Source organism: Euleptes europaea, chromosome 3, assembly GCF_029931775.1.
Source record: "Euleptes europaea isolate rEulEur1 chromosome 3, rEulEur1.hap1, whole genome shotgun sequence".
NCBI classification, from domain to species: domain Eukaryota; kingdom Metazoa; phylum Chordata; class Lepidosauria; order Squamata; family Sphaerodactylidae; genus Euleptes; species Euleptes europaea.
In genome coordinates, this window is record NC_079314.1 from 109,166,869 (window position 1) to 109,188,022 (window position 21,154).

The 21,154-nt window shown below is 45.5% G+C and overlaps 1 protein-coding gene across 1 annotated transcript; it reads left to right on the forward strand.

Annotated features, from left to right (window-relative positions):
* The first annotated feature begins 5,331 nt into the window (after nt 1-5,331).
* MGST1 (microsomal glutathione S-transferase 1) lies at nt 5,332-11,095 on the forward strand. The gene is made up of 3 exons (XM_056847073.1): nt 5,332-5,460; nt 8,201-8,295; nt 10,849-11,095. The coding sequence occupies exons 1-3, from the start codon at nt 5,332-5,334 to the stop codon at nt 11,093-11,095; spliced, it is 471 nt and encodes a 156-aa protein (XP_056703051.1).
* Nucleotides 11,096-21,154: the final 10,059 nt, after the last annotated feature.

Below are 21,154 nucleotides of genomic sequence, written 5' to 3' on the forward strand. Positions count from 1 at the left end.
ACGCATGCCGAAGCATGCGCTCTCCATGCACTTGGCAGCTGCTGGATTTCACTGGGTGAAACGGCAAAGTCCACTTGGAAGCGCTCGTCCAAGTGCATTGGAGGCGGATGAAAAAGAAGGGTGCGGTCTTAACTTCCCAGTGGGTGGCCGTGTTAGTCTGCCTGCAGGAGTAGAAAAGGGCCAGAGTCCAGTAGCACCTTCAAGACTAACAAGGATATTTCCTGGCAGGGTGTGAGCCTTCGTGAGCCACAGCTCACTTATTTAATTATCTGAAGAAGTGAGCTGTGGCTCACGAAAGCTCGCGCCCTGCCAGGAAATATTTGTGTTCGTCTTTAAGGTGCTTGTGGACTCTGGCCCTTTTCTACTGCTGCAGGATAACTTGTTTGCAAAAAATATTATTTGCAAAAAAATGGTTTGCTGCGCTCCAACCGTTTTAAGTGTTAGGCCTTAACATGAGTCATCATTGCACACATATCAGAGGGAAACATGTGCAGCGGAGTACTAAGCTAAGGCCATTGATGCACGGGAGGTTTTGCCTTGGGATTGCCACTCTAGATCACTGGTTCCCAACCGGGGGTCCGTGAGAACTAAATTAAGGTCCGCAAAACAAAGTTATAAACCCATAATAAATTAATATTTTCAATTAAAAGTTCTCTATTATAAAATATATATATTCAAATATTATTCTAAGTTTAATGTTTAACTAACAGTTATGATTAAAGTTTATTTTCAAATTCTCGGAATTTTTATTTTGAACCTTGGGGTCCCTGCACCGAACAAAAAAGTCCTAGTGGTCCCTGGCCAAAAAAAGGTTGGGAACCATTGCTCTAGATGCACATTTTTTTCCCCATCCACATTCTCCAAACTCAACAATAAGCACCCCCCTGCAGAGTTTGGAGGATTCGGATGGGGAAAATGCGCATCTAGAGAGCGGCAGATCCAAGGCAAAACCTCCCGTGCGTAAGAGGCCTCAGGCTGCACTCCTCAACACCCTATGGCACTGGTTCCCAGCCAGGGGTCCGTGGACCCCCAGGGGTCCGCGAGAACTAAATTAAGGTCCGCAAAACAAAGTTATAAACCCATAATAAATTAATATTTTCAATTAAAAGTTCTCTATTATAAAAATATATATTCAAATATTATTCTAAGTTTAATGTTTAACTAACAGTTATGATTAAAGTTTATTTTCAAATTGTTGGAATTTTTTATTTTGAACCTTGGGATCCCTGCACCAAACAAAAAAGTCCTAGTGGTCCCTGGTCAAAAAAAGGTTGGGAACCACTGCCCTATGGAGTCAAGGCTCATTGATCGCCCTGGGAGTTGCTGCTGAGTCGACACTTGCCCTGCCCTGCTGCTCACACAGCTAAACTACGTGCGCCTGGACTTCAGACTGCAGGACCGAAAGGCTGTTCCGCCGCTGTAAAGAATCCCCGCATGTAGCAAGCTAGCTTTTCAGGCTTCCCCTCCCCCGTAATCAGAGTTTTGGATTTTTGTTATTTTTTGAAGGGGAAGAGAAGAAAGGGAATAGGGTTGCCAGGTCCCCTCTTTGCCACCGACGCGGAGTCTGAGGAGGGTGGGGTTTGGGGAGGGGAGGGACTTCAATGCCATAGAGTCAAAAGCGGTCATTTTTTCTCCAGGTGGACTGATCTCTATCAGCTGGAGATCAGATGTCATAGCGGGAGGTCTCCAGCTATTACCTGGAGGTGGTGGGAGAAAAAAATAGACACCACTGTACAAGTATCGGAAGATTGGGAAATCAGGACATAAATTGGTGGCTTCTATCTTACTACATGACATTTGTCTTCAAAAAGAAGAACTTGTACTCATATTTGAGACAACTTTGAAAGATTTGAAAAATTACTCTTTTTGTACATATGAACACTTATACATGGCTTTTGTGGGTCATTTTTGTACATTCTGCCTTTTGTTGTCTTCATATTTATGTAGTAGTTTATAAAGAAATTTTTGCACTTTGTTTAAATTATTTTCGCTCCTGTACCGATTACCTGGAGGTTGGCACCCCTAAAAGGAACGAGCGTTTGCGGTTGCATAATACAACTTGGTTTTGTGCAGGCGCTATGCTGTAGCGGGCTACGGGTGCGAGTAGTTGGAATGGCAGGAGATCTGGAGTAAAGGTTTTGAATTGGATCACGACCCTTGCCCTGGAAGGGTGGAGTAACTCTTGCAGGGCTATTTCCCAGCCTAACCCCCCCCCCCTACCCAGTTCCATTTTGTGTAATCGTGGGCGGGGTAACTCCGTGCTATCTATGCTTTTTCTATGGGCAAATAAGTGCAGGGGTGATAAAATCGGCAGGTGGGTGGTGGTGGGGAAGGGGTTACATCCCAATACTTCTGTGCTGTGACACCCCCCCCAGTATAGTTTATAAACTTTATAAACTTTCTTTATAAACTCTCCCCTGTGCAGCGCCTGTTAGCATTCTTTGAAATGGCCTATCACAGATCTGCCTCTTCTCTAGCCGCACCTTGAGAAGGAGGGGTCCTTATGTGGCACTAGTAACACCAGCCTACCTTGCAGGGTTCTTGTTAAGGCTTCCTGAGCACATGCACCTGAACTGCTTTGGGTGCCAAAAAGCACTACTTTATAATCGGGTGCTACTAGATCTCGGTGGCCGGTTCAGGACGATTCTCCCGGGTAAAGTTAATGCTGGGTTAGAACGATAAAACGTCTGAAGCCGTTCAGCCGTTTTGAGCGGGTCTGAGCTTTGTAGGGGATTTTGCCAGTCCTGTTTTGCAAGCTCTCCATGACGTTGTTTGCTTTGGGGAAGCGGAGAGAAGGTAGCTGGTTTACTACCAGGGGCCACCTGAAAGGCGAAACTAAGCTGTTTCTCCCATTTAAACCTTCTGTAGGCCAGTGTAGCAGTGTTTGGGTGCAAGCACACCTAACGTGCCGGGGATTATTAAAAATGTGGTTCTCACCTCTGCACAGAGACAAGGGACGCTCTTTCCCATGCAAATTTCTTTGAACAGCGAGTGAAGCTCATTTGTGCAAGCGTTGGCTTTTGGAAGAGGGGAGGGGAGGGGAGGAAAGAGAAACTTTCCCCTTTGACACGAGTAGGATTGAGAGGATTGCGTGTGTGTGTGTGTGTGTGTGTGTGTGTGTGTGTGTGTGTGTATATATATATATATATATACATACATACATACACACACACACATGTATATATACACATATATGTATATATAACAATTTAAACATACAAATGTTACATACACATACAGATTTAAACTTCTTCCAAGGAAATCAGTGAACAATTATGAATAAGCTGGTAAATAACCAAAAAATATTACTTTATACTATCAATTCTACTTAGTAATAGGCTGTTCTAAATTGCATATAACTCATGTAGGCCTTTTCGTCTTTCACTCTGTCGTGCTACTGATTAAACAAAGTTCTAAACTTTGACATTACAAACCATATCTGATACTTCTACTTACTAATCCTGCTTCTCTCCCTACTATAGTTCCACAATTTACTACCTATTTTCTCCAGTTTTCATCCGTCCTTAGAACACGCTCCCAAATGCAAATATTTATTTTATACTTTCAGAATTGCGTGTATTTTTACGAGCATGCTTCAGTCAAGCAGATTATTTATCCGGTTCTCCCTCCCCCATACCTGGTTCCTTCTGGAAGGGCACTCCCTAGCAGTTGCATGTTCAGACTGCCAGCTTTTGGGAAGGAGGAGGGTTCTGTGAGCCAATTAACTGGTGGCGGGGCAAGAAGAACAAGTTGTTGCAATTGTGGTTCATTGCCAAATCCAGAGCATAGGAAGAGTTCTGCTAGATCCTTCCAACTCTATGATTCTATGTAAAGAATGGTAGCTAACCTCAAATTACCACTGTTTTATTATCTGTATAGGGCAGTGGTTACCAACCTTTTTTTGACCAAGGACCACTAGGACTTTTTTGTTCACTGCAGGGACCCCAAGGTTCCAAATAAAAATTCCGAGAATTTGAAAATAAACTTTAACCATAACTGCTAAACATTAAACTTAGAATAATATTTGAATATATTTTTATAATAGAGAACTTTTAATTGAAAATATTAATTGATTATGGGTTTATAACTTTTTTTCGCGGACCTTAATTTAGTTCTCACGGACCCCCGGTTGGGAACCAGTGGTATAGGGCCTTTGATGTGCATGGCAATGTATAGCATCAAAAAGACAGGTCTATGAGCCCCGTGGCGCAGAGTGGTAAGCTGCAGTACTGCAGTCAAAAGCTCTGCTCCCGACCTGAGTTCGATCCCGACGGGAGTCGGTTTCAGGTAGCCGGCTCAAGGTGGACTCGGCTTTTCATCCTTCCGAGGTCGGTAAAAAGAGTACCCAGCTTGCTGGGGGTAAAGTGCAGATGACTGGGGAAAGCAATGGCAAACCACCCCGTAGTAAAGGGCTGTGACGTCACGCCATGGGTCAGTAATGACCTGGTGCTCACACGGGACTACCTGTACCTTTACCTTTTATGACGGAAGGAACTTATGACTTGAAGGAGACAACAGAGGGTGGGAAGGGAAATGGAGGCAGGGATAAAGAGAGGAATTATAGGCTTTTTTCCCCTAGTCGCTTGACCTTTGTTTCAAGAGGGGAGGAGAAATGCCAAGGTTTCCTGGTTGTGCTTCACAGAAAAGTTGGGTTGTGCGGAGGAAGCGGAGAGAAATAGTTGGCTGCTCCAGGCATAAGAGGACTGTAGTGAGAACCACCGAGTGGCCCAAAGGAGGCCCGGGGAGACCCAGTTTCAAATCCCTGCTCGTCTCATCTACCTGTGAGAATCAAATGGAGGAAGAGGGAGCTTCTTGGAGGAAGGGTTGGATTAAAAATGAAAGAAATAATCAAGCCAACGGGATGCTTGCGTGTACTTTTGTCTGTCCGGTCCTGGGAGAGCTGCTGTCACCCCAGTTCATGTTTTGTGACGTGTCTTGCCCTTCCATTTTTTTTTTTATTTAGAATTTTTATTACATGCTTAAAAATTACATACATAAAATTGGGGGAAAGGAAAAGAAACAAAAAATCAATCAAAATTGCATACCGTTACAGATAAAAGTAATAATAATAATAAAAGTTAACGGACTACGCATATTAAAGCCAGCAAAAACATTACTCGTCTTCCTCTCCATGTTGTAGATTTTTGAAAGTTTTTTTTCCATTCTGGAGGTTATTGGGATCCAGACAGCATCTAGCTCTTCCATGTCTTTATCATTTTTATAATAAATCGGCTTAATACATAAGTTTGTTTAATCTTATCTATCCAATTGTTTATATTTCTTGCCCTTAATTTCTATTCCAGTCTTCAACAAAGAGGGGCCAAGATGGTGATGTCGAAGGATCTTATGGAATACATCGACATTGAGTTGATTTTGGTTTATGCCAGATACATAATCATCCTCATGGTAAAAATGATGCTGATGAGCGCCATGACCGGATTCTACCGAATGAAGAATAAGGTAAGACGCATCACTCGCAGGTTTAGTGGGATTTGAGGGCGGCAGGAGTGGAGTTTCCTATCTCTGGTATGTCAAGGTTTTAATGGAATTGATTTCAAGCTGTCTTGGGCCACCGAGGGAAAGATGGGATTTAATAAAGAAAGAGCCAGCATGGAGTAGTGGTTAAGAGCGGTGGTTTGGAGCGGTGGAGTCTGATCTGGAGAACTGGTTGGCTTCCCCGCTCCTCCACATGTGCGGCAGAGGCTCATCTGGTGAACTGGATTTGTTTCCCCATTCCTACACATGAGGGTGGGTGACCTTGGGTGACCTTGGGCTAGTCACAGCTCTCTCAGCCCCACCTATCCCTCACAGGGTGTCTGCTGTGGGGAGGAGAAGGGAAGGTGATTGTAAGCCAGTTTGATTCTTCCCTAAGTGGTAGAGAAAGTTGGCCTATAAAAACCAACTCTTCTTCATCATCTTCTTATTCTTCATCAACGTCTTCTTCGTCAGTGAGGCAGGATGGATTTAAACAGGGTTCTCCAGGGGAGACGGAGGACTTGTGCTACCCCATGATATCCTTGTGGTGGGCAGTGGCCCAGGGTTAGAGAAGGGAGTCAGCACATTCACGTGGTCTTCCTTCTGGTGGGGGTCTACATCTCTAGAGAGGTAAGCCGAATGTAAAGCAAACTAGAGGAAACCCCCAGTTCAGGTAGTATATCTCTGTCAGGGATGCCCAACCTTTTTGAGACGGCAGGCACTTTGGGAATTCTGACATGGCGTGGTGAATGCAGCATCAGAAGCCTTGCTGGGCAAAAACCCTGCCCAAAAACCCTGTGCACAACGTTGGGGACCCCTGCTCTATGTCCGTCAGCTCATGCATTGCCTCCCCTGATTTAGGAATCGTGGACATTTTAATGTTCTGGTTTTTGTTTTGCACGTGCCTCCTAACTAAGTCCCGCTGAACAAGCTGCCTCCCATGACAAGGAATACAATCTCATAACTGGCTTGGCTTTCCCCCTTTGCATGGAGTTTGTTTCTCACAACACCAGGGTCCCGTATATTAGCTCATTCACACCGCTCTAGCCTTTTATTCCTCAACGTTCGTAACTCTGATGCCCTTCATTACACATACCTCTGAGAGCTTACAGGCACATACATAAACCTTTAAACCTTGGATAACTAAGCTGTGGCGAATGTACCAGTAGCGGCACATGCAGTGGGAGTTGGGGGCATTCCTTGCCTGAAGCGGGACGTTCCCCAGTCCAGCTGTGGCTTAGAAGCAAACCTGATCTCTTACAGTGAGGGGAAAAAAGTATTCGATCCCCTGCTAAATTTGCCCGTTTGCCCTCTGACGAAGAAATGACCAGTCCATAATTTTAATGGTAGGTTTATTGTAGCTGTGAGAGACAGAATAACAACAGGAAAAACCCCAGAAACCCAGTAGACAAAAGTCAGAGATTGATATGCATTATTATGAGTGAAATAAGTATTTGATCTCTTTGCAAAAGATGACATAGTACTTGGTGGCTCATAAGCAGGCGCAGCACCGCTGTTCCCGGCACCGGCGTATCCGGCCGAGCGGGGATAGGAAGCCGCCTAACGGGCGGCTCCTCCCCCCGGAACGCCCCCCTGTGCCGGCGCAGCCTCTCTACGCCGTGGCCGGTGCCATAATTTTATTTGATCCCTTTGCAAAAGATGACATAGTACTTGGTGGCTCAAAAGCAGGCGCAGCACCGCTGTTCCCGGCACCGGCGTATCCTGCCGAGCCGGGATAGGAAGCCGCCTAATGGGCGCCTCCTCCCCCCGGAACGCCCCCTGCGCCGGCGCAGCCTCTCCATGGCACCAGCTTTTGAGCACCGGCTTTTGAGCAGGCGCAGCTTCGCTGTTTTCAATGGGGCTTTTGGCCCCGTTGAAAACAAAAAAAGCCTTGAAAAGCCTTTTTTTTCCCCCCGCGGCATGCGCGAATCGGCTTAGGAAGAAACACCGCTGCGCCTCTTCCACACCGACTCCCCACGCCGACTTTTCAGGAATGGGCTGTAAATCATGACTTTGGGAGAGAGTCAAGAGTTACATAGTAAAAGGAATGTTGTTTATCCATTCCTATAAAAGGCTGAGCCCCTTGCCATGGAGGAGAGGGAATTGGTTTCAGATCCACTTGGGATCTGTCCCTCTTCTTCCCACCTATAGGTGTGCTTTGAATGTTAAGTGTAATGTCTTTCCGGGATATGCATTGCTTCTTTATTAAAGCTGTTACGCCTAGAACTCAGACTTCTCTGATTCCATTCTTAAAATCCTGTTCGGCCTGGAGACACCCACATTATAATTCTACTACAATAGCCTTAGATTTAAAACAATGTAAAGAAGAAATCCATGTCCCTGGTACCACTAGGAAAGTTTCCTACTCCAGAAGGGTTTCTGGTAAAATCCGTGGTCTCCCTGGTGTTCTAGTCGCTTTTTGTCTTGTTGATGTTTTACTGTGATGTGTAATTCTATGTGCTTTTAAATTATTTTGTGCTTTCTTGAAAAGGTGCCATGAAAATCTGCAAAATAAATCGATATGGCTTTTGTGCGGATTGGCACTACCCATTCCCTGTTCTGCCTTATCTCTGTATTTTGGTGCATTGACCCACAGTGTGCATGCAGGTGATCTCTGGACAGGGTGGGCAGTTTTTAAGAGTGTTTAAGATCAGCCCTAGGCCTGCTTTTAATGTCAGCATCAATGCCTGTTATTCTCTTCTGTGTTACCCTTCTCTCAAAATAGGCATTTTCTAACCCTGAAGATATAGCAACACTTGGGAAAGGGGAGCACGTGAAAAAGTATTTGCGGACTGATCAAGATGTGGAGCGCATACGCAGGTAATCCAGGGAACTTTGATCAAAACTGGAAACCGGATAGCATATCCAGGATCAGAGGAGCATGCCTATTATATTAGGTGCTGTGGAACACAGGCAGGATGGTGCTGCTGCAGTCGTCGTGTTTGGGGGTTTCCTAGAGGCACCCGGTTGGCCACTGTGTGAAAAGACTGCTGGACTTGATGGGCCTCGGTCTGATCCAGCATGGCTTTTCTTTTGTTCTTATATTGGTTGGAATGGTTCGAGAAACAACGTATACCTATCTGCTATCCAGCCAGTGTGGTATAGTGGTTAAGAGTGTAGGACTAGTATCTAGGAATCCCCACTCATGCCATGGAATCTCGCTGGAGATGCAGCGTGGTGTTGTGGTTAAGAGCAGTGGTTTGGAGCGGTGGACTCTGATCTGGAGAACTGGGTTTGATTCCCCACTCCTACACAAGAAGCCAGCTGGGTGACCTTGGGCTAGTCACAGCTCTCTCAGCTCACCTACCTCGTGGGGTGTCTGTTGTGGGGAGGGGAAGAGGAGGTGATTGTAAGCCGGTTTGATTCTCCCTTAAGTGGTAGAGAAAGTTGGCGTATAAAAACCAACTCTTCTTCTGGGTGATTTTGGGCCAGTCCTACTCTCTCAGCCTAGCCTACCTCGCAGGGCTGTTGTGAGGCTAAAATGGAAGAGAGGAGAATGAGGTAAGCAGCTTTGGGTCCTCATTGGGGAGAAAGGCGGAGAACAAATGAAATGAATAAATTACCTTCGGTTTGGGCTTGGAGCTCTGTGGCTCTGACGGAGATCCCTTTTCTGTTTGCTGGAAGATGACTTCCAATGGTCATTGTACAAATGTAAAACGATAATTTAGATTTTCATCGGGGAACCAGAACACCTTCTGTAAGAGTCTGAGCCATCCTGAGGCTGTAGAAAATTAAGTCTGTTTGTAGAGTAGCTTTCATTTGGCTGGATTTATCGGTTTATGCACAGGCTTAACAAGGTCCTAAATTTGATAGCTTTGTAATGCAGAGTTTGGATAATTCAACCACTAGCAGCTTTTATCTTTTATTTGTTTGCTTTTAAAGATGAATATGAGTTCCAGAAGCAGCTGCAAATGTTTTCCCCCCAGGGTTAGTGTGTCTTACGACAGTGCCTTACACTGAGGGAGAACATTTATCAAGTTCTGTATTGTCTACTCTGACTAGTAGCTTCTTTCCAGGGTCTCAGGTGGAGGTGTATAAGAGCAGCTCGCTGGATCATAGAATTATAGAGTTGGAAGGGACCACCAGGGTAATCTAGTCCAATCCCCTGCACAATGTGGGAAATTCACAACTACCTCCCCCCCACACACACCCAGTGACCCCCTACTCCATGCCCAGAAGACGGCAAAGATGCCCTCCCTCTCATCTGCTTAAGGTCATAGAATCAGCATTGCTGACAGATGGCCCTCTAGCCTCTGTTTAAAAACCTCCAGGGAAGGAGAGCTTACCACCTCCTGAGGAAGCCTCTTCCACTGAGGAACCACTCTGTTAGAAAATTCTGGAAGAGGTCCTGCATATAAGGAACGTGGTCGACACTGTCAGAGCAGTCAAGACTTGGCTAACCTCGACGGGCTCTTCTGTTAAGCCCAGGATATTGGTGTAATCCCTGTTACGATTGTCAATTTGGCTAAACTTTTTCGGTCCATTTCCTCCCCCCCCCCCGCTAATGTTGGGAATTCTGAACCGTGATAGCTAGCTGAATTTCCAGTGTATAGAAGTATTGATCCGCTTTCTCCACCCCATGCATAATTTTATAAGCCTCTTATCATGTCTTCCCTTTAGCCTCTTTTTTTTCTAAACTGAAAACTCACTAGCATTTCCTTATTGGATGAATTACAAGCGTACCTCAGAGATCTTGCAGGTTGGGCTCCAGACCACCACAATGAAAGCGAGTCACACTAATTTTTTTGTTTGTTTGTTTCCCAGTGCACATAAAAGTAATGCTTACACTACACTGTAGTCTATTAAGTGTGCAATAGCATTATGCCTAAAAAAACAACGTACTGTAATAATAATAATGAAAAAGTTTGAAATATTGTGAGAATTGCCAAAAAGTGACACAGACATCTTCTGGGCATGGAGTATGGGTCACTGGGTGTGTGTGTGGGGGAGGTAGTTGTGAATTTCCTGCATTGTGCAGGGGGTTGGACTAGATGACCCTGGAGGTCCCCTCCAACCCTGTGATTCTATGACACGGTGTTGGGGTAATGGTGCCGATAGACTTGCTCGAAAACGCAATGTCTGCAAAGCGCAGTAAAGTGAAGCGCACTAAGATGAGGTCAGTCTGGACAAATGTTGCCATCTTTGTTGAATTATCTGCCTTTGAGATATATATGGGTATATAAGATAATACAAAGGATGTATCGATGTATATGAATAAGAAGCAACAGTTCGATGAAGTTGCCTTGTAGCCGATCACTACGCAATTAAGGTAGGTCTTTGGGGTTGCTTTAATTGAGAGCAATGACAGAGAAAGAGAGAGAGAGAGAAGCAAATGAACCATAATACTGTGAAATGTCTTTGCTTTCTCCCCAGAATTCATCTCAATGATCTGGAGAACATCGTTCCATTTGCCATCATTGGGTTCTTCTACTCCATCAGCGGCCCTGCCTATTCCACAGCCTTGCTGCACTACCGACTCTTTCTCGGGGCTCGGCTCTTCCACACCGTGGCCTACTTTGTCCCCCTTCCCCAACCCTGCAGAGGATTGTCTTGGCTCGTCGGTTACTTAGTGACCTTCTCGATGGCGTACAGGCTGTTGGTGGTCAGCCTTGCTGTGTGATGGGGGCAGAAAAGCTGTTCTTACCGCTGTGATTGCTGCACCACTAGTTTTTCAACGTCCCTACTTTCCAGGAACCATTTCCACATTGTTGCTTCTGCTGTGGAGTCCCTGAATGTCTGTCACAGAGCCCCAGCAGCATACCTTGGGGCACGTCCTAAGACACACGCCCCATTCGGTGAGGAGTAGCTCAGGCATTTCATACCTCACTATTGTCCCACTCTGACAGGGGTGTGACCAAGAACACACCCCGTGTTCCCCTGCAGCTGCGCATGCCAGCCAGAGATCAGTAAGTGGTAGGCAAGCTGTCCTTTCCGCAGCCCTGTTTGGTACTATTGATCTTTTCATTTAGAAACCCCCAATAAGAACCCCAGGTTTCCCTGGAACAGAATTTGAACCCACTTCCAGGCCTTACTTTTCAAACACCTTTTTGTTGTGACAGATGTCCCTGGTTGGTTGGTTCCCCCAACCCACTTTTTCCCCGCTGTTGCTCTTTATTTTCCTTGTTAGCTGTTGTTGCGTTCACTTCTGGAAGAGGTCCTGCAAAGAAGGAACCTGATCGACGCTGTCATTGCGGTCAAGACTTGGCTAACCTTGACGGGCTCTTCTGTTATGCCCAGGGTATTGGTGTAATCCCTTTTTATGATTGCAAGTTGGGCTAACCTTTTTAGGCCCGTTTTCTTCTGCTAACGTTAGGAATTCTAAACCGTGATAGCTAGCTGAATTTCCAGTATATAGGATACCAGGTGCTGCGGCCGCACAGTAGGGAGAGGATCATCCCGTTTGTGACCCGCTTACATGCTTCCATCTTTCTGTCTTGGTACGCAGGGCCAGATCTTTGGGGGGGGGCAAGTGCTTCAAGTGCAAGGAGGTGGGGGCCGCCAGTGCAGGCATGAAGAAGATGAGTGGCGCTGCCGCAGCATGGGCACAACTAACTGCGGTGTGACTGGTGCGCGCACCGCTGCCCAGCGTGCCCTTCCTCGTTGCATGGCACACACCCTCCCTCCCCCCACCCCGGGTGCTACTCCCCCCGGCTCCATTCCTGTTGGTACGACATTGAATGGCAGCCCTATGGTTCTTGATCCAGTTTAGTTACACAGCTTGTTTTTTTTCTGAGTTCCGGTTTGTGAATAAAGACAGTCTTATTCTGCGGGCTTGTTCCCCACAAGTTCTGTTATCGAGGGTTCAAGCTCACGGCATGCTGAACATGTGATGCCAGAGCTGGTGAACATTCGTAAAAGCTATTTCTGTAAGGTGTGGCTATGTAAATCTGTACCGTGAGGTTGACCACCGATGGTTACCTTTTAGGCTGTAAGGCAGTAAAAGGAATTCATCCCACCAAATGCAGGTTTTGAACGTTTTCCTCCGTTCCGCATGCCGTGAGGCACCCTTTTTACAACCTGAACAATGTTATCAGCAGAAAGTCAGATTCAGCATTGTTGTTCGTTCCGTTTTATGCCTGTAGATCTGGTTGATACGATCCACTTTCTTGCTCCTGTCGAAAAACAAAATACATCTTTCCCTACTTTTTCTCCTTCATGTTTTTCTTCACCTGAAAATGATTGGAACGACTGTTTCGTACATGTTTAAAGATTTTTAATGTATAACAGCTCTCTATTGACGGCAAGAACGTATGGTAATTTTCTACAGATGCTATTTCTGGATGTCTCTTTTTGACGCATAAATCAATAAAGACAACAGCAAAAAAAAGAGAGAGAGAAAAATGTATTTGAATTTTTGGGTTATTCCCTCCCCCTTGGCTTTTCTAACTGCAGTCAGCAAATAGAATGTCACAATGAATCAGAGATTCAAATCATAGAGTCCTTTGAAGAATATTTACCTTAATAATAAGATATAGCAAGCAACGCCAACCTTGGTTGTAAAAAGAGACTTTGATGCAAATAGGTGTTTGTACCCAAGTGTTGGAATAAACTCAGGGAGCAAAATATTTCTTCGCCTAATATCCCTTTGTCACTTTTTTTTGGTTAAAGAACCACGATAAAGCAAGCATTTCTTCAGCAATGCGGTTTTCACAGCCCTTGTCCCTTTCATAAAATAATAGGGTTTGTCTGACCCTTCGTTGTTTCAAATCTCATTGCTCAGACTTGGCGTGGGCCCAATAGCTGTTCCAGGAGATGGCTGAGCAGATGGTCTGTATTCAAATGGGTACAATTGGAGGAGCACAAGAAGAGGCCTGCTGGATCAGACCAGAGGTCCTTCTAGTCCAGCATCCTATTCTACACAGTGGCCAACCAGTTGGCCTAGAAAGCCAAACTGGGCATAGAAGAAGAGTTGGTTTTCATTTGTCAACTTCATCTACCACTTAAAGAAGAATCAAACCGGCTTACAATTACTTTCCCTTCCCCTCCCACAACAGACACCCTGTGAGGTGGGGCTAAGAGAGCTGTGTCTAGCTCAAGGTCACCCAGCTGGCTTCATGTGGGGAAACCAACCCGGTTCACCAGATTAGCATCCGCCGCTCATGTGGAGGAGTGGGGAATCGAACCCGGTTCTCCAGATCAGAGTCCACCGCTCTTAACCACTACACCACACTGGCTAAGGCCTTTCTCTGCTGCCGCCGCCTATCACTGTTATGTAGAGGTTTGCTTCCTCTGTAGGTGGAAGCCCCCTTTAGTTAGGGTTGCCAACCTCCAGGTGAGGCCTGATGATCTCCCAGCGTTATAGTTGATCTCTAGGCTGCGGAAATCAGTTCCCCTGGAGAAAAACTGTTGGAAGGTGGACTCTATGGCATTGTACATTGCTGAGGTCCCTTCCCTCCCCAAACCCCATCCTCCCCAGGCTCCACCTCCAAAATCTGCACGATGGGTAGTCATCGATGGGCCTGTCCTCCGCAAATCCCTGTAACCTCCTAGTAATGCCATCCACACTTTGGAGTAGAAAGAAATCATTCCAGGGGTCAACAAGATACTGTACTCTTCTGAAGAACACGGAGCAGCGTATTTATTTAAAAGATTTCTGTGCTGCCTTTCCAAGTCAGGGTCCCCAAAGCACTAAGCATGAAAACATTTCAGACATTATAAAGCATTTAAAATACAAATATATATTAAACAATTAAGTAAAACAATTTGAACACAAGACAGGGAGGGTAGCTCTTAAGAATTAGTGTGGGAATGACAAAATAAGTGTTCGCCTGCTGGTGGAAGGCAACAGAGGGAAAGACTGCTCTGTTCTTGTCTATCAGCTATGCTAAGGGGAGTGGTGCATCTGTTTTATCTACGAATTTCTGCTTGCGTGAAGCAAGAAACTGCAGCCGTTTCATGATAGGAGCTGGCCTTTAACTTCCAACTTGCAACAAAACCCTTTCTCTGCTACAAAGGGCTACAGCAGGAGTGTCGGACTCAATTGTTACGAGGGCCGGATATGACATAAATGTCACTTGGTCGAGCCTCGCCAGCCCCGATTTGGGGGGGGGGAGTGGGGTGGCTGGCTTGCAGGCCGGATAAAAGCTCTCGCGACGGATCCTTATGTTTGACACTCCTGGATTACAGCAATAAGCGTAACTTCACCAGCATGGTGTAGTGGTTAAGAGCGGTGGTTTGGAGCAGTGGACTCTGAGCTGGAGAACCAGGTTTGATTCCCCACTCCTCCATATGAGCGGCGGACGCTAATCTGGTGAACTAGATTTGTTTCCCCACTCCTACACACAAAGCCAGCTGGGTGACCTTGGGCTAGTCACAGCTCTCAGAGCTCTCTCAGCCCCACCTACCTCACAGGGTGTCTGTTGTGGGGAGGGGAAGGGAAGGTGATTGTAAGCCAGTTTGAGTCTCCCTTAAGTGGTAGAGAAAGGGTGAAAACGCATGGTCGCTTTATCCTCCTTTAATCCCTGTTTCAGCCAGGATTCATCCAGGATCGAACCCATGCGTTTCGCCTAATGTGAGTTCAATCCTGGCTATAACGGATTAAAGGAGGATAAAACAATCATGCGTTTTTGCCCAAAGTTGGCATAAAAACCCCCACTCCTTCTACCTGATGTAGCAGCCCCAGACCCATTCTTTCCTCACCATTTGTGTCCTATAGCAAACCATTTAGTTAACTCATTCTTATTTTATATTTGCTGGCTTTTATTATGACGGCGTTTGAAGATCAGACGAGGCTGCATTTTATTATTCATAGATATGGTGATACTTGAGCCCCCTCGCCACCCTGGCAAGCTTCTAACAATGCTGCTTCTTGCTCGAACAGATGATTTTGAGTCACCGCTAGATGTCCCTCTTTGGCTTTTTAAATTTTTGGACAGCCGGCCTTTCCTAGAAGCCTTGCTCGGTTGGTGGTAGTTTCCCAGTCTGGCCAAAGGGGTGTTTTGCTAGCGAGATAGAACTCATCCAGGGAAAACGTGGTCCTTTGGAGAGGTGCGTTTTTATGAGAGATTAGGAAATACACGGCGGGAGACAGCGAACTGGGGGGGTTCTGACGTGGAAGCAAGTGGATTAGGAGTTCCTCCAGGACATAACCACCAGAAGTCTTGCTTTATAAGAAACAGTGTCTTTTATTTACAGTGCACAGATAAAACATACCATCACGTACACTTCTCCACTACTACTTCCAGGCTTCTTCAATGTAAGGTTAGATTTGGTTACAGAATCACAGTTGCCTAGCCTTATATACACCCACTGCACCTGGAGGAGATCTGAGAGGTCAAAGATGATGTCAGCAGAAGCAATAGCCTTGCTGGTACCAAAGGGAACTGCAGGAATCCGGATCTGGGCAGTTTGCTGATGCGATGCTTGGGAAGGTCCACAGGTGGCCTAATGCAGATCAGGTGCAGATTATTACAACTGTCAGATTATTACAACCAACTTGATGCTCTGACAGGTTCTCCCCCATCCTGCAGATTGTTCCATGTGCAGTGGCCACCCCCAGATCAGCTCTAGTCATACAGGCTTTGCAATGGCTCATGATACAATTCCTGGACTGCAGTTAAGAAGATCAGAATAGCTCAGGCTGCCCTGAGCTTGCCAGAGCTAGTCTGAAGCTATAACTCAAAAATACAACACTAGGCTATTGTAATATTATATACTATGTTCACTATGAATTCCTATCAAACAGGACAGTGATGTATAGCGACTAAAGTATTCATACAATATTTTCTAAGCAGTTGCACAGAACCCAACCTTCCAACAGAGGTAAAGGCAAACCCGAGCGTTCAACATTTAAGTCAACAAGGTTCAACAGGTAAATCAAAAAGTCTGTATCTTTAAAGAACCAAGTGATAGATCTTCCTCCTTAGGTGCAAAGTGCCAAGTGGGCCAGGTAAGTATAATAATCCAAGAATCTCCAGAGATCCACGGCTCAAAGTAGATCAAGAGCTTTGAAGCTAAGCAGGATTGGACGTGGTCAGTATTTGGATGGGAGACCACCCAGGAAGACCAGGGTTGATACCTAGAAGAAGGCAATGACAAAGCCACCTCTGCTTATCTCTTGCCTTAAAAAAAACCCATGAGATGTTGCTATAAGTTGGTTGTGACTTGATGGCACTTAGAAAAGAAAAACATCTGAAGGTGGTCAGTGTTAAGATGGATGTCTCATCTCCCCTGCAAGCCTTACGTACTTTTTTTTTTACTTCCATAGTAGAAGAGCGATGGGATTTATAAGAAGCTGATGTGAGGGATCTGTACGAAAGGGAAAGAATGTGAAAACCTGTACTTCCCCTCCAGTATCCAGCTGTCTAGAGGTTGAACAGACTAACTTTCAGTTTTTAGTTGTCTGTTGTTTTCCCCTGTTCACTTTAAAAAAACAATTTTTTTTTTAAAAAAACCATTCTGTCCCTTCTCAAGCACATTCAGTCCTCACCTGGATGAAGAAGAAGAGTTGGCCTTTCTATGCCGACTTTCTCTACCACTTAAGGGAGACTCAAACCGGCTTACAATCACCTTCCCTTCCCCTCCCCACAACAGAAACCCTTTGAGGTAGGTGGGGCTGAGAGAGCTCTAAGAGAGCTGTGACTTGCCCAAGATCACCCAGCTGGCTTTGTGTGCAGGAGCAGGGAAACAAATCCAGTTCACCAGATTAGCCTCCGCCGCTCATGTGTTGGAGTGGGGAATCGAACCCGGTTCTCCAGATCAAAGTCTACCGCTCTGTTGTTTTTCCCCCCTTTCTGGTTAATTTACAGCTGCATATCTGGGGAAGTTGTCCCCCATTCGGTAGGGGCCCCTTCATGGTTTGTGGGTGGCCCTGTCCCATGGCTTCCATCATCTGCCTAGGAGTCAACCAGCGCAGGACTAGGTACCTAGGCCCCAATTTTCTTGCTAGCCCTTGTGAACTGTTTCTCGCTAGCTGCCCCCTGCCTAAGGGCCAGACAGATAGAGTGATAATAAATATAATAAAAGGTGGAGAGCATCAGAAGCGCTGCAATTTGGTACAGAGGCGCGATAGGAGGACAAACCAAATTTGTGCAGCCGCCGCAGGCAAGGATGATTTTATCGTATCTTCCTTCAGTCTTTTAAAAACTATTAGATGTCTCCAGCTCAAATCAAGCAAGCCAAATAATTAGGCTTGTTCAGTTCAAAATGTGAAGCTCAGCCTTGTTCTTGGCAACGCTGAGTCTTTGGCTCCCCTGTCTCTAAAGCTCCTTCGACCTTTCTACCAACAGCACACATTACCTTGTGGTCCTAGAACCCCTGTAAGCCTTTTCCCTAGTATGTCTTTTCATCACTGCTATATCTCATCTTTCCCTATTTCCTTTAGGTGTCCGCCATTCAATTTCTCCAATGTGAGGATTTTCCTAGCCAAATTGATCTTTCACTTCCCTCACAAAAGCTTTGCTGTTTATTAACATTCCATTACTGATACCTTCTGAGTAATTTGTTTGTGAACATCCTGTGACATCACAGCAGCTAAGCCAATGCTTGGGGGGAAGCTCCTATATTTTCTGGCTCATTTCCCCAAAGAAGTTACTATTTAACGAATGAAAATCAGAAGCAAACGTGGAAGGATTACCAGCTTTACAAAGTGGGGGACAAACGCAAGGTAGGGCCCTGTATAGCGAAACCTACTCTGCTTATTTTATATTTCACTCTTGCAAGCACACTCCACGCTTGGAAACGCTAATGATATCTGCAAATTTACCGTTTTGGACAGCAGGATGATGCAGTGTGGTTTTTAACCAAAGCCTTTTACTGTTCCCTCAGGGCTGCTTCACTTGTTACCTTTCACTTGATGTCTGCAGCAATAGAGCAGGCTAGTTAGTTCAGATCAATATGTGAGATCGAGTACCCCCATCCTGTGTCCACTTTGCCCTCGCCGCCTGCTCGAGGTTGCCAAGTCACCATGGTGGAGATATGAGAGCAGAAACACTTTGCAGGTTTCTCCTTCCTATGGAACTCTTAAACGCACACGAGCCATCTCAGATCTAGACCTGAGCTGGCCGACCTGGACCTTTTCATCTGCAGTAGCATCAGAAGTAGTCACAGGGATCTGAGCATCTTGGGAGGAGAAGAGATGGAAGAGGGAAAGGACGGAGTGTCCCCTTCGAAATATTGATGTTATCCCTCTCTGGCAATTAGGGTGCCAGGCAGCGCCTGGCAACTGGTGGAAGGGCTGTCGGTTGAGCCATGGGGGGGACGGACGGGATGGGACAGTGCGATTTCTGGTAAAACAAAATGGAAGTGACCAAGGGTAGCTCTAGGAATTGCTGGAAACTTTATGGTAAAACCATAGAGTTTCAGGTGATTCCTAGAGCTACCGTGAGAACTTCCTGTGAGAACTTCCAACGCTGCAGGATTTAATTTCTTTTTCTTTTTCTTCTAACGTGGCCTTGGGGCAGGGAATTCTCTGCCCCCACCAGGGGCTTGAGAAAAATATGCACAAGTACTACTGGGATAGTAGTGAAAATATAGTACTAGGCTCAAACCAATTAATTTAAATAATACACAAGCAAACTATGCAAACATATATTGTGAACAATGTGTAAAATCTACAGACAAGTGAAAACAGCAGTGATAGTATGTACAAGCAAATCTAAGATGGAAAGTCTTTTTCAAGGTAAGTAAGAGTCTTATCTCTAGGTTGTTTTCTTCAAAAAGCAACACGAGGAAGGCTGAAAAAGTCCACAGTAATGCGGTCCGGATGCACACTAGCGTTTTCACTGCAAAATTGCAGCTTCATCAGCTGGAATCTTCATAGATATTAATTGGTTTATCTTTGTAGATGCAATAATAGCAATCTAATACAGAGAGAATAATTCAGTCTTGTTGCGCCAAAAAGGCTGCTCAAAATGGCTATGGTCAGTTGTACTGACAATCCAGGGTGGGGAACTCTCCTGGTGCAGCAATGACCACAAAGCAAGTGGTAGCTAACAATGCAGCAGCCATCTGGCCAGCAAGGAAGAAATCTGTGGGAAAGGCCAGCTAACAGTGCAGGCTCACTCTCCTCTCCCTGCCTTCAGCTTCCTCCCCACATGGACAACAAGACAGGAGGAGATGAGTGTGTGAAGTTCTTTGCCTTTTCTCTGAAGAGGATAAGCTGATGCGGGGGGGGGGGCAGGGGCCCTGGCAGTCCCTGAGGTAAGACAGGCTGGCCTCGGTTCTCCCATGGTAAAGGAAGTCTGAGGTTGTAACAAGACCCCTCTCTGACAAGTGCTAACCCACTGATAAAAGCTTCCTGTTGGTGTTTTCTTTTGGGAACTTCCCTTCTTTCTCATTCCACCCCAGGGCATGCCATTTTCGCTCAAGAAAGGAGACAAAACATTGATGCCTCAGGGACCTCATCCCCTCACCGGGAGCCTGCGAATTGAGTCCACCCCACGGAATTAGACTCGCTCTGGCTGCTTCTGCACAGAGGACCCCCACACACTTTGTCCTTTTCCTGTCCTCATTCCCAAATCTACTTTGCTCTGATCTTTCGCAAAAGGTGACAGTCCAAGCACATTATCACACCTTCTGGGCAGAGAGATGCTCATGCAAAGGTCACATCAGCAGAATTTCCGGCCATCTGCATCTTGCAGTTGTCATTTTCCCTACTGCACCAGTAGAGGGCCTTTCTAAAATGGTAATTGCTGTAATGCTATAGCAATCACCATTTTTCTGGTATAATGTTATAGCAATTACGGGTTTTTTCAAAGCCCTCTGGTGGCACAGCCGGAAAAAAATGCTGGGGAAATGGTGGCAGTGGAAGGAAAGTGTATGGAAAACTTCCATATGTAAATGCTGTTTCCAACAAGCATGTCTTTGCATTCGCAGCAGTGATAAAACAAAAAACTGACAATCCGTGCTATGTGGAAGTAGCCAGAATCTGACCATAGAACAAGACAAGAGCTTTAAATGCTCTGCAATAATATGTTATAAAAAGAATTTGGTTTCTACCAGACATTATCTGAGGGCCCATTGTTGGTTGGTTTGTTTTTATTCAATTTGTACCCCCCTTCCCCTGCGAACCAAGCTCAGGGTGGCTGACAACATATAAATTAAATATGTATAACTTTTACAATTAAAATGGTAAAAGTTTGTGTTTCTCCCCAATGGGGACCCAAAGCAGCTTATATCATTTCCTTTTCTCCATTTTACTCTTACAACAACCCTGCGAGACAGGTAGGGTTGCCAACCTCCAGGTACTGGAAATAGAAAGAACAGCACTGCAAAAAAAGCCCAATTAAAGGCAATAAAACAAAACAGTAAATGCTCTTGAAAAAATATATAATGTGAGGACAAGCCTCAAAAGGACAACCGCAGTTGCAAAGAGGACGAGGGTCCACAAGGGGAGAAACGCTATGCGTTAGAACGTTACAACAGGCAAAAACGCTCACATGTACAATTCAAAGGATTCCATACATAATAAATAGTTATACAAAACGCAATGGAGCAAGGAAGACATGCGCAATGGGCTTCCGGTAAATTCCCATTTCATGAAGAATTTTCTCAAGCGTTAGCTTCTTCCGTATGCTTATGAAGTCAATTGGAAGTTAAGGGAATGTACCCTCCAAATATGCATGGATGGCTAGTTAAGATGTTTTCGCCTGTTCTAACGCATAGCGTTTTCCCCCCTGTGGACCCTCGTCCTCTTTGCAACTGTGGGCTTGTCCTCACATTATATATTTTTTCAAGAGCA

Coding starts and splice junctions, on each gene's coding strand:
- MGST1 (XM_056847073.1), top strand. CDS start 5,332: ATGTCGAAGGATCTTATGGAATACATCGACATTGAGTTGATTTTGGTT. Junction 5,461..8,200: donor TCTACCGAATGAAGAATAAG/GTAAGACGCATC, acceptor CTCTCAAAATAG/GCATTTTCTAACCCTGAAGA. Junction 8,296..10,848: donor GATGTGGAGCGCATACGCAG/GTAATCCAGGGA, acceptor CTTTCTCCCCAG/AATTCATCTCAATGATCTGG.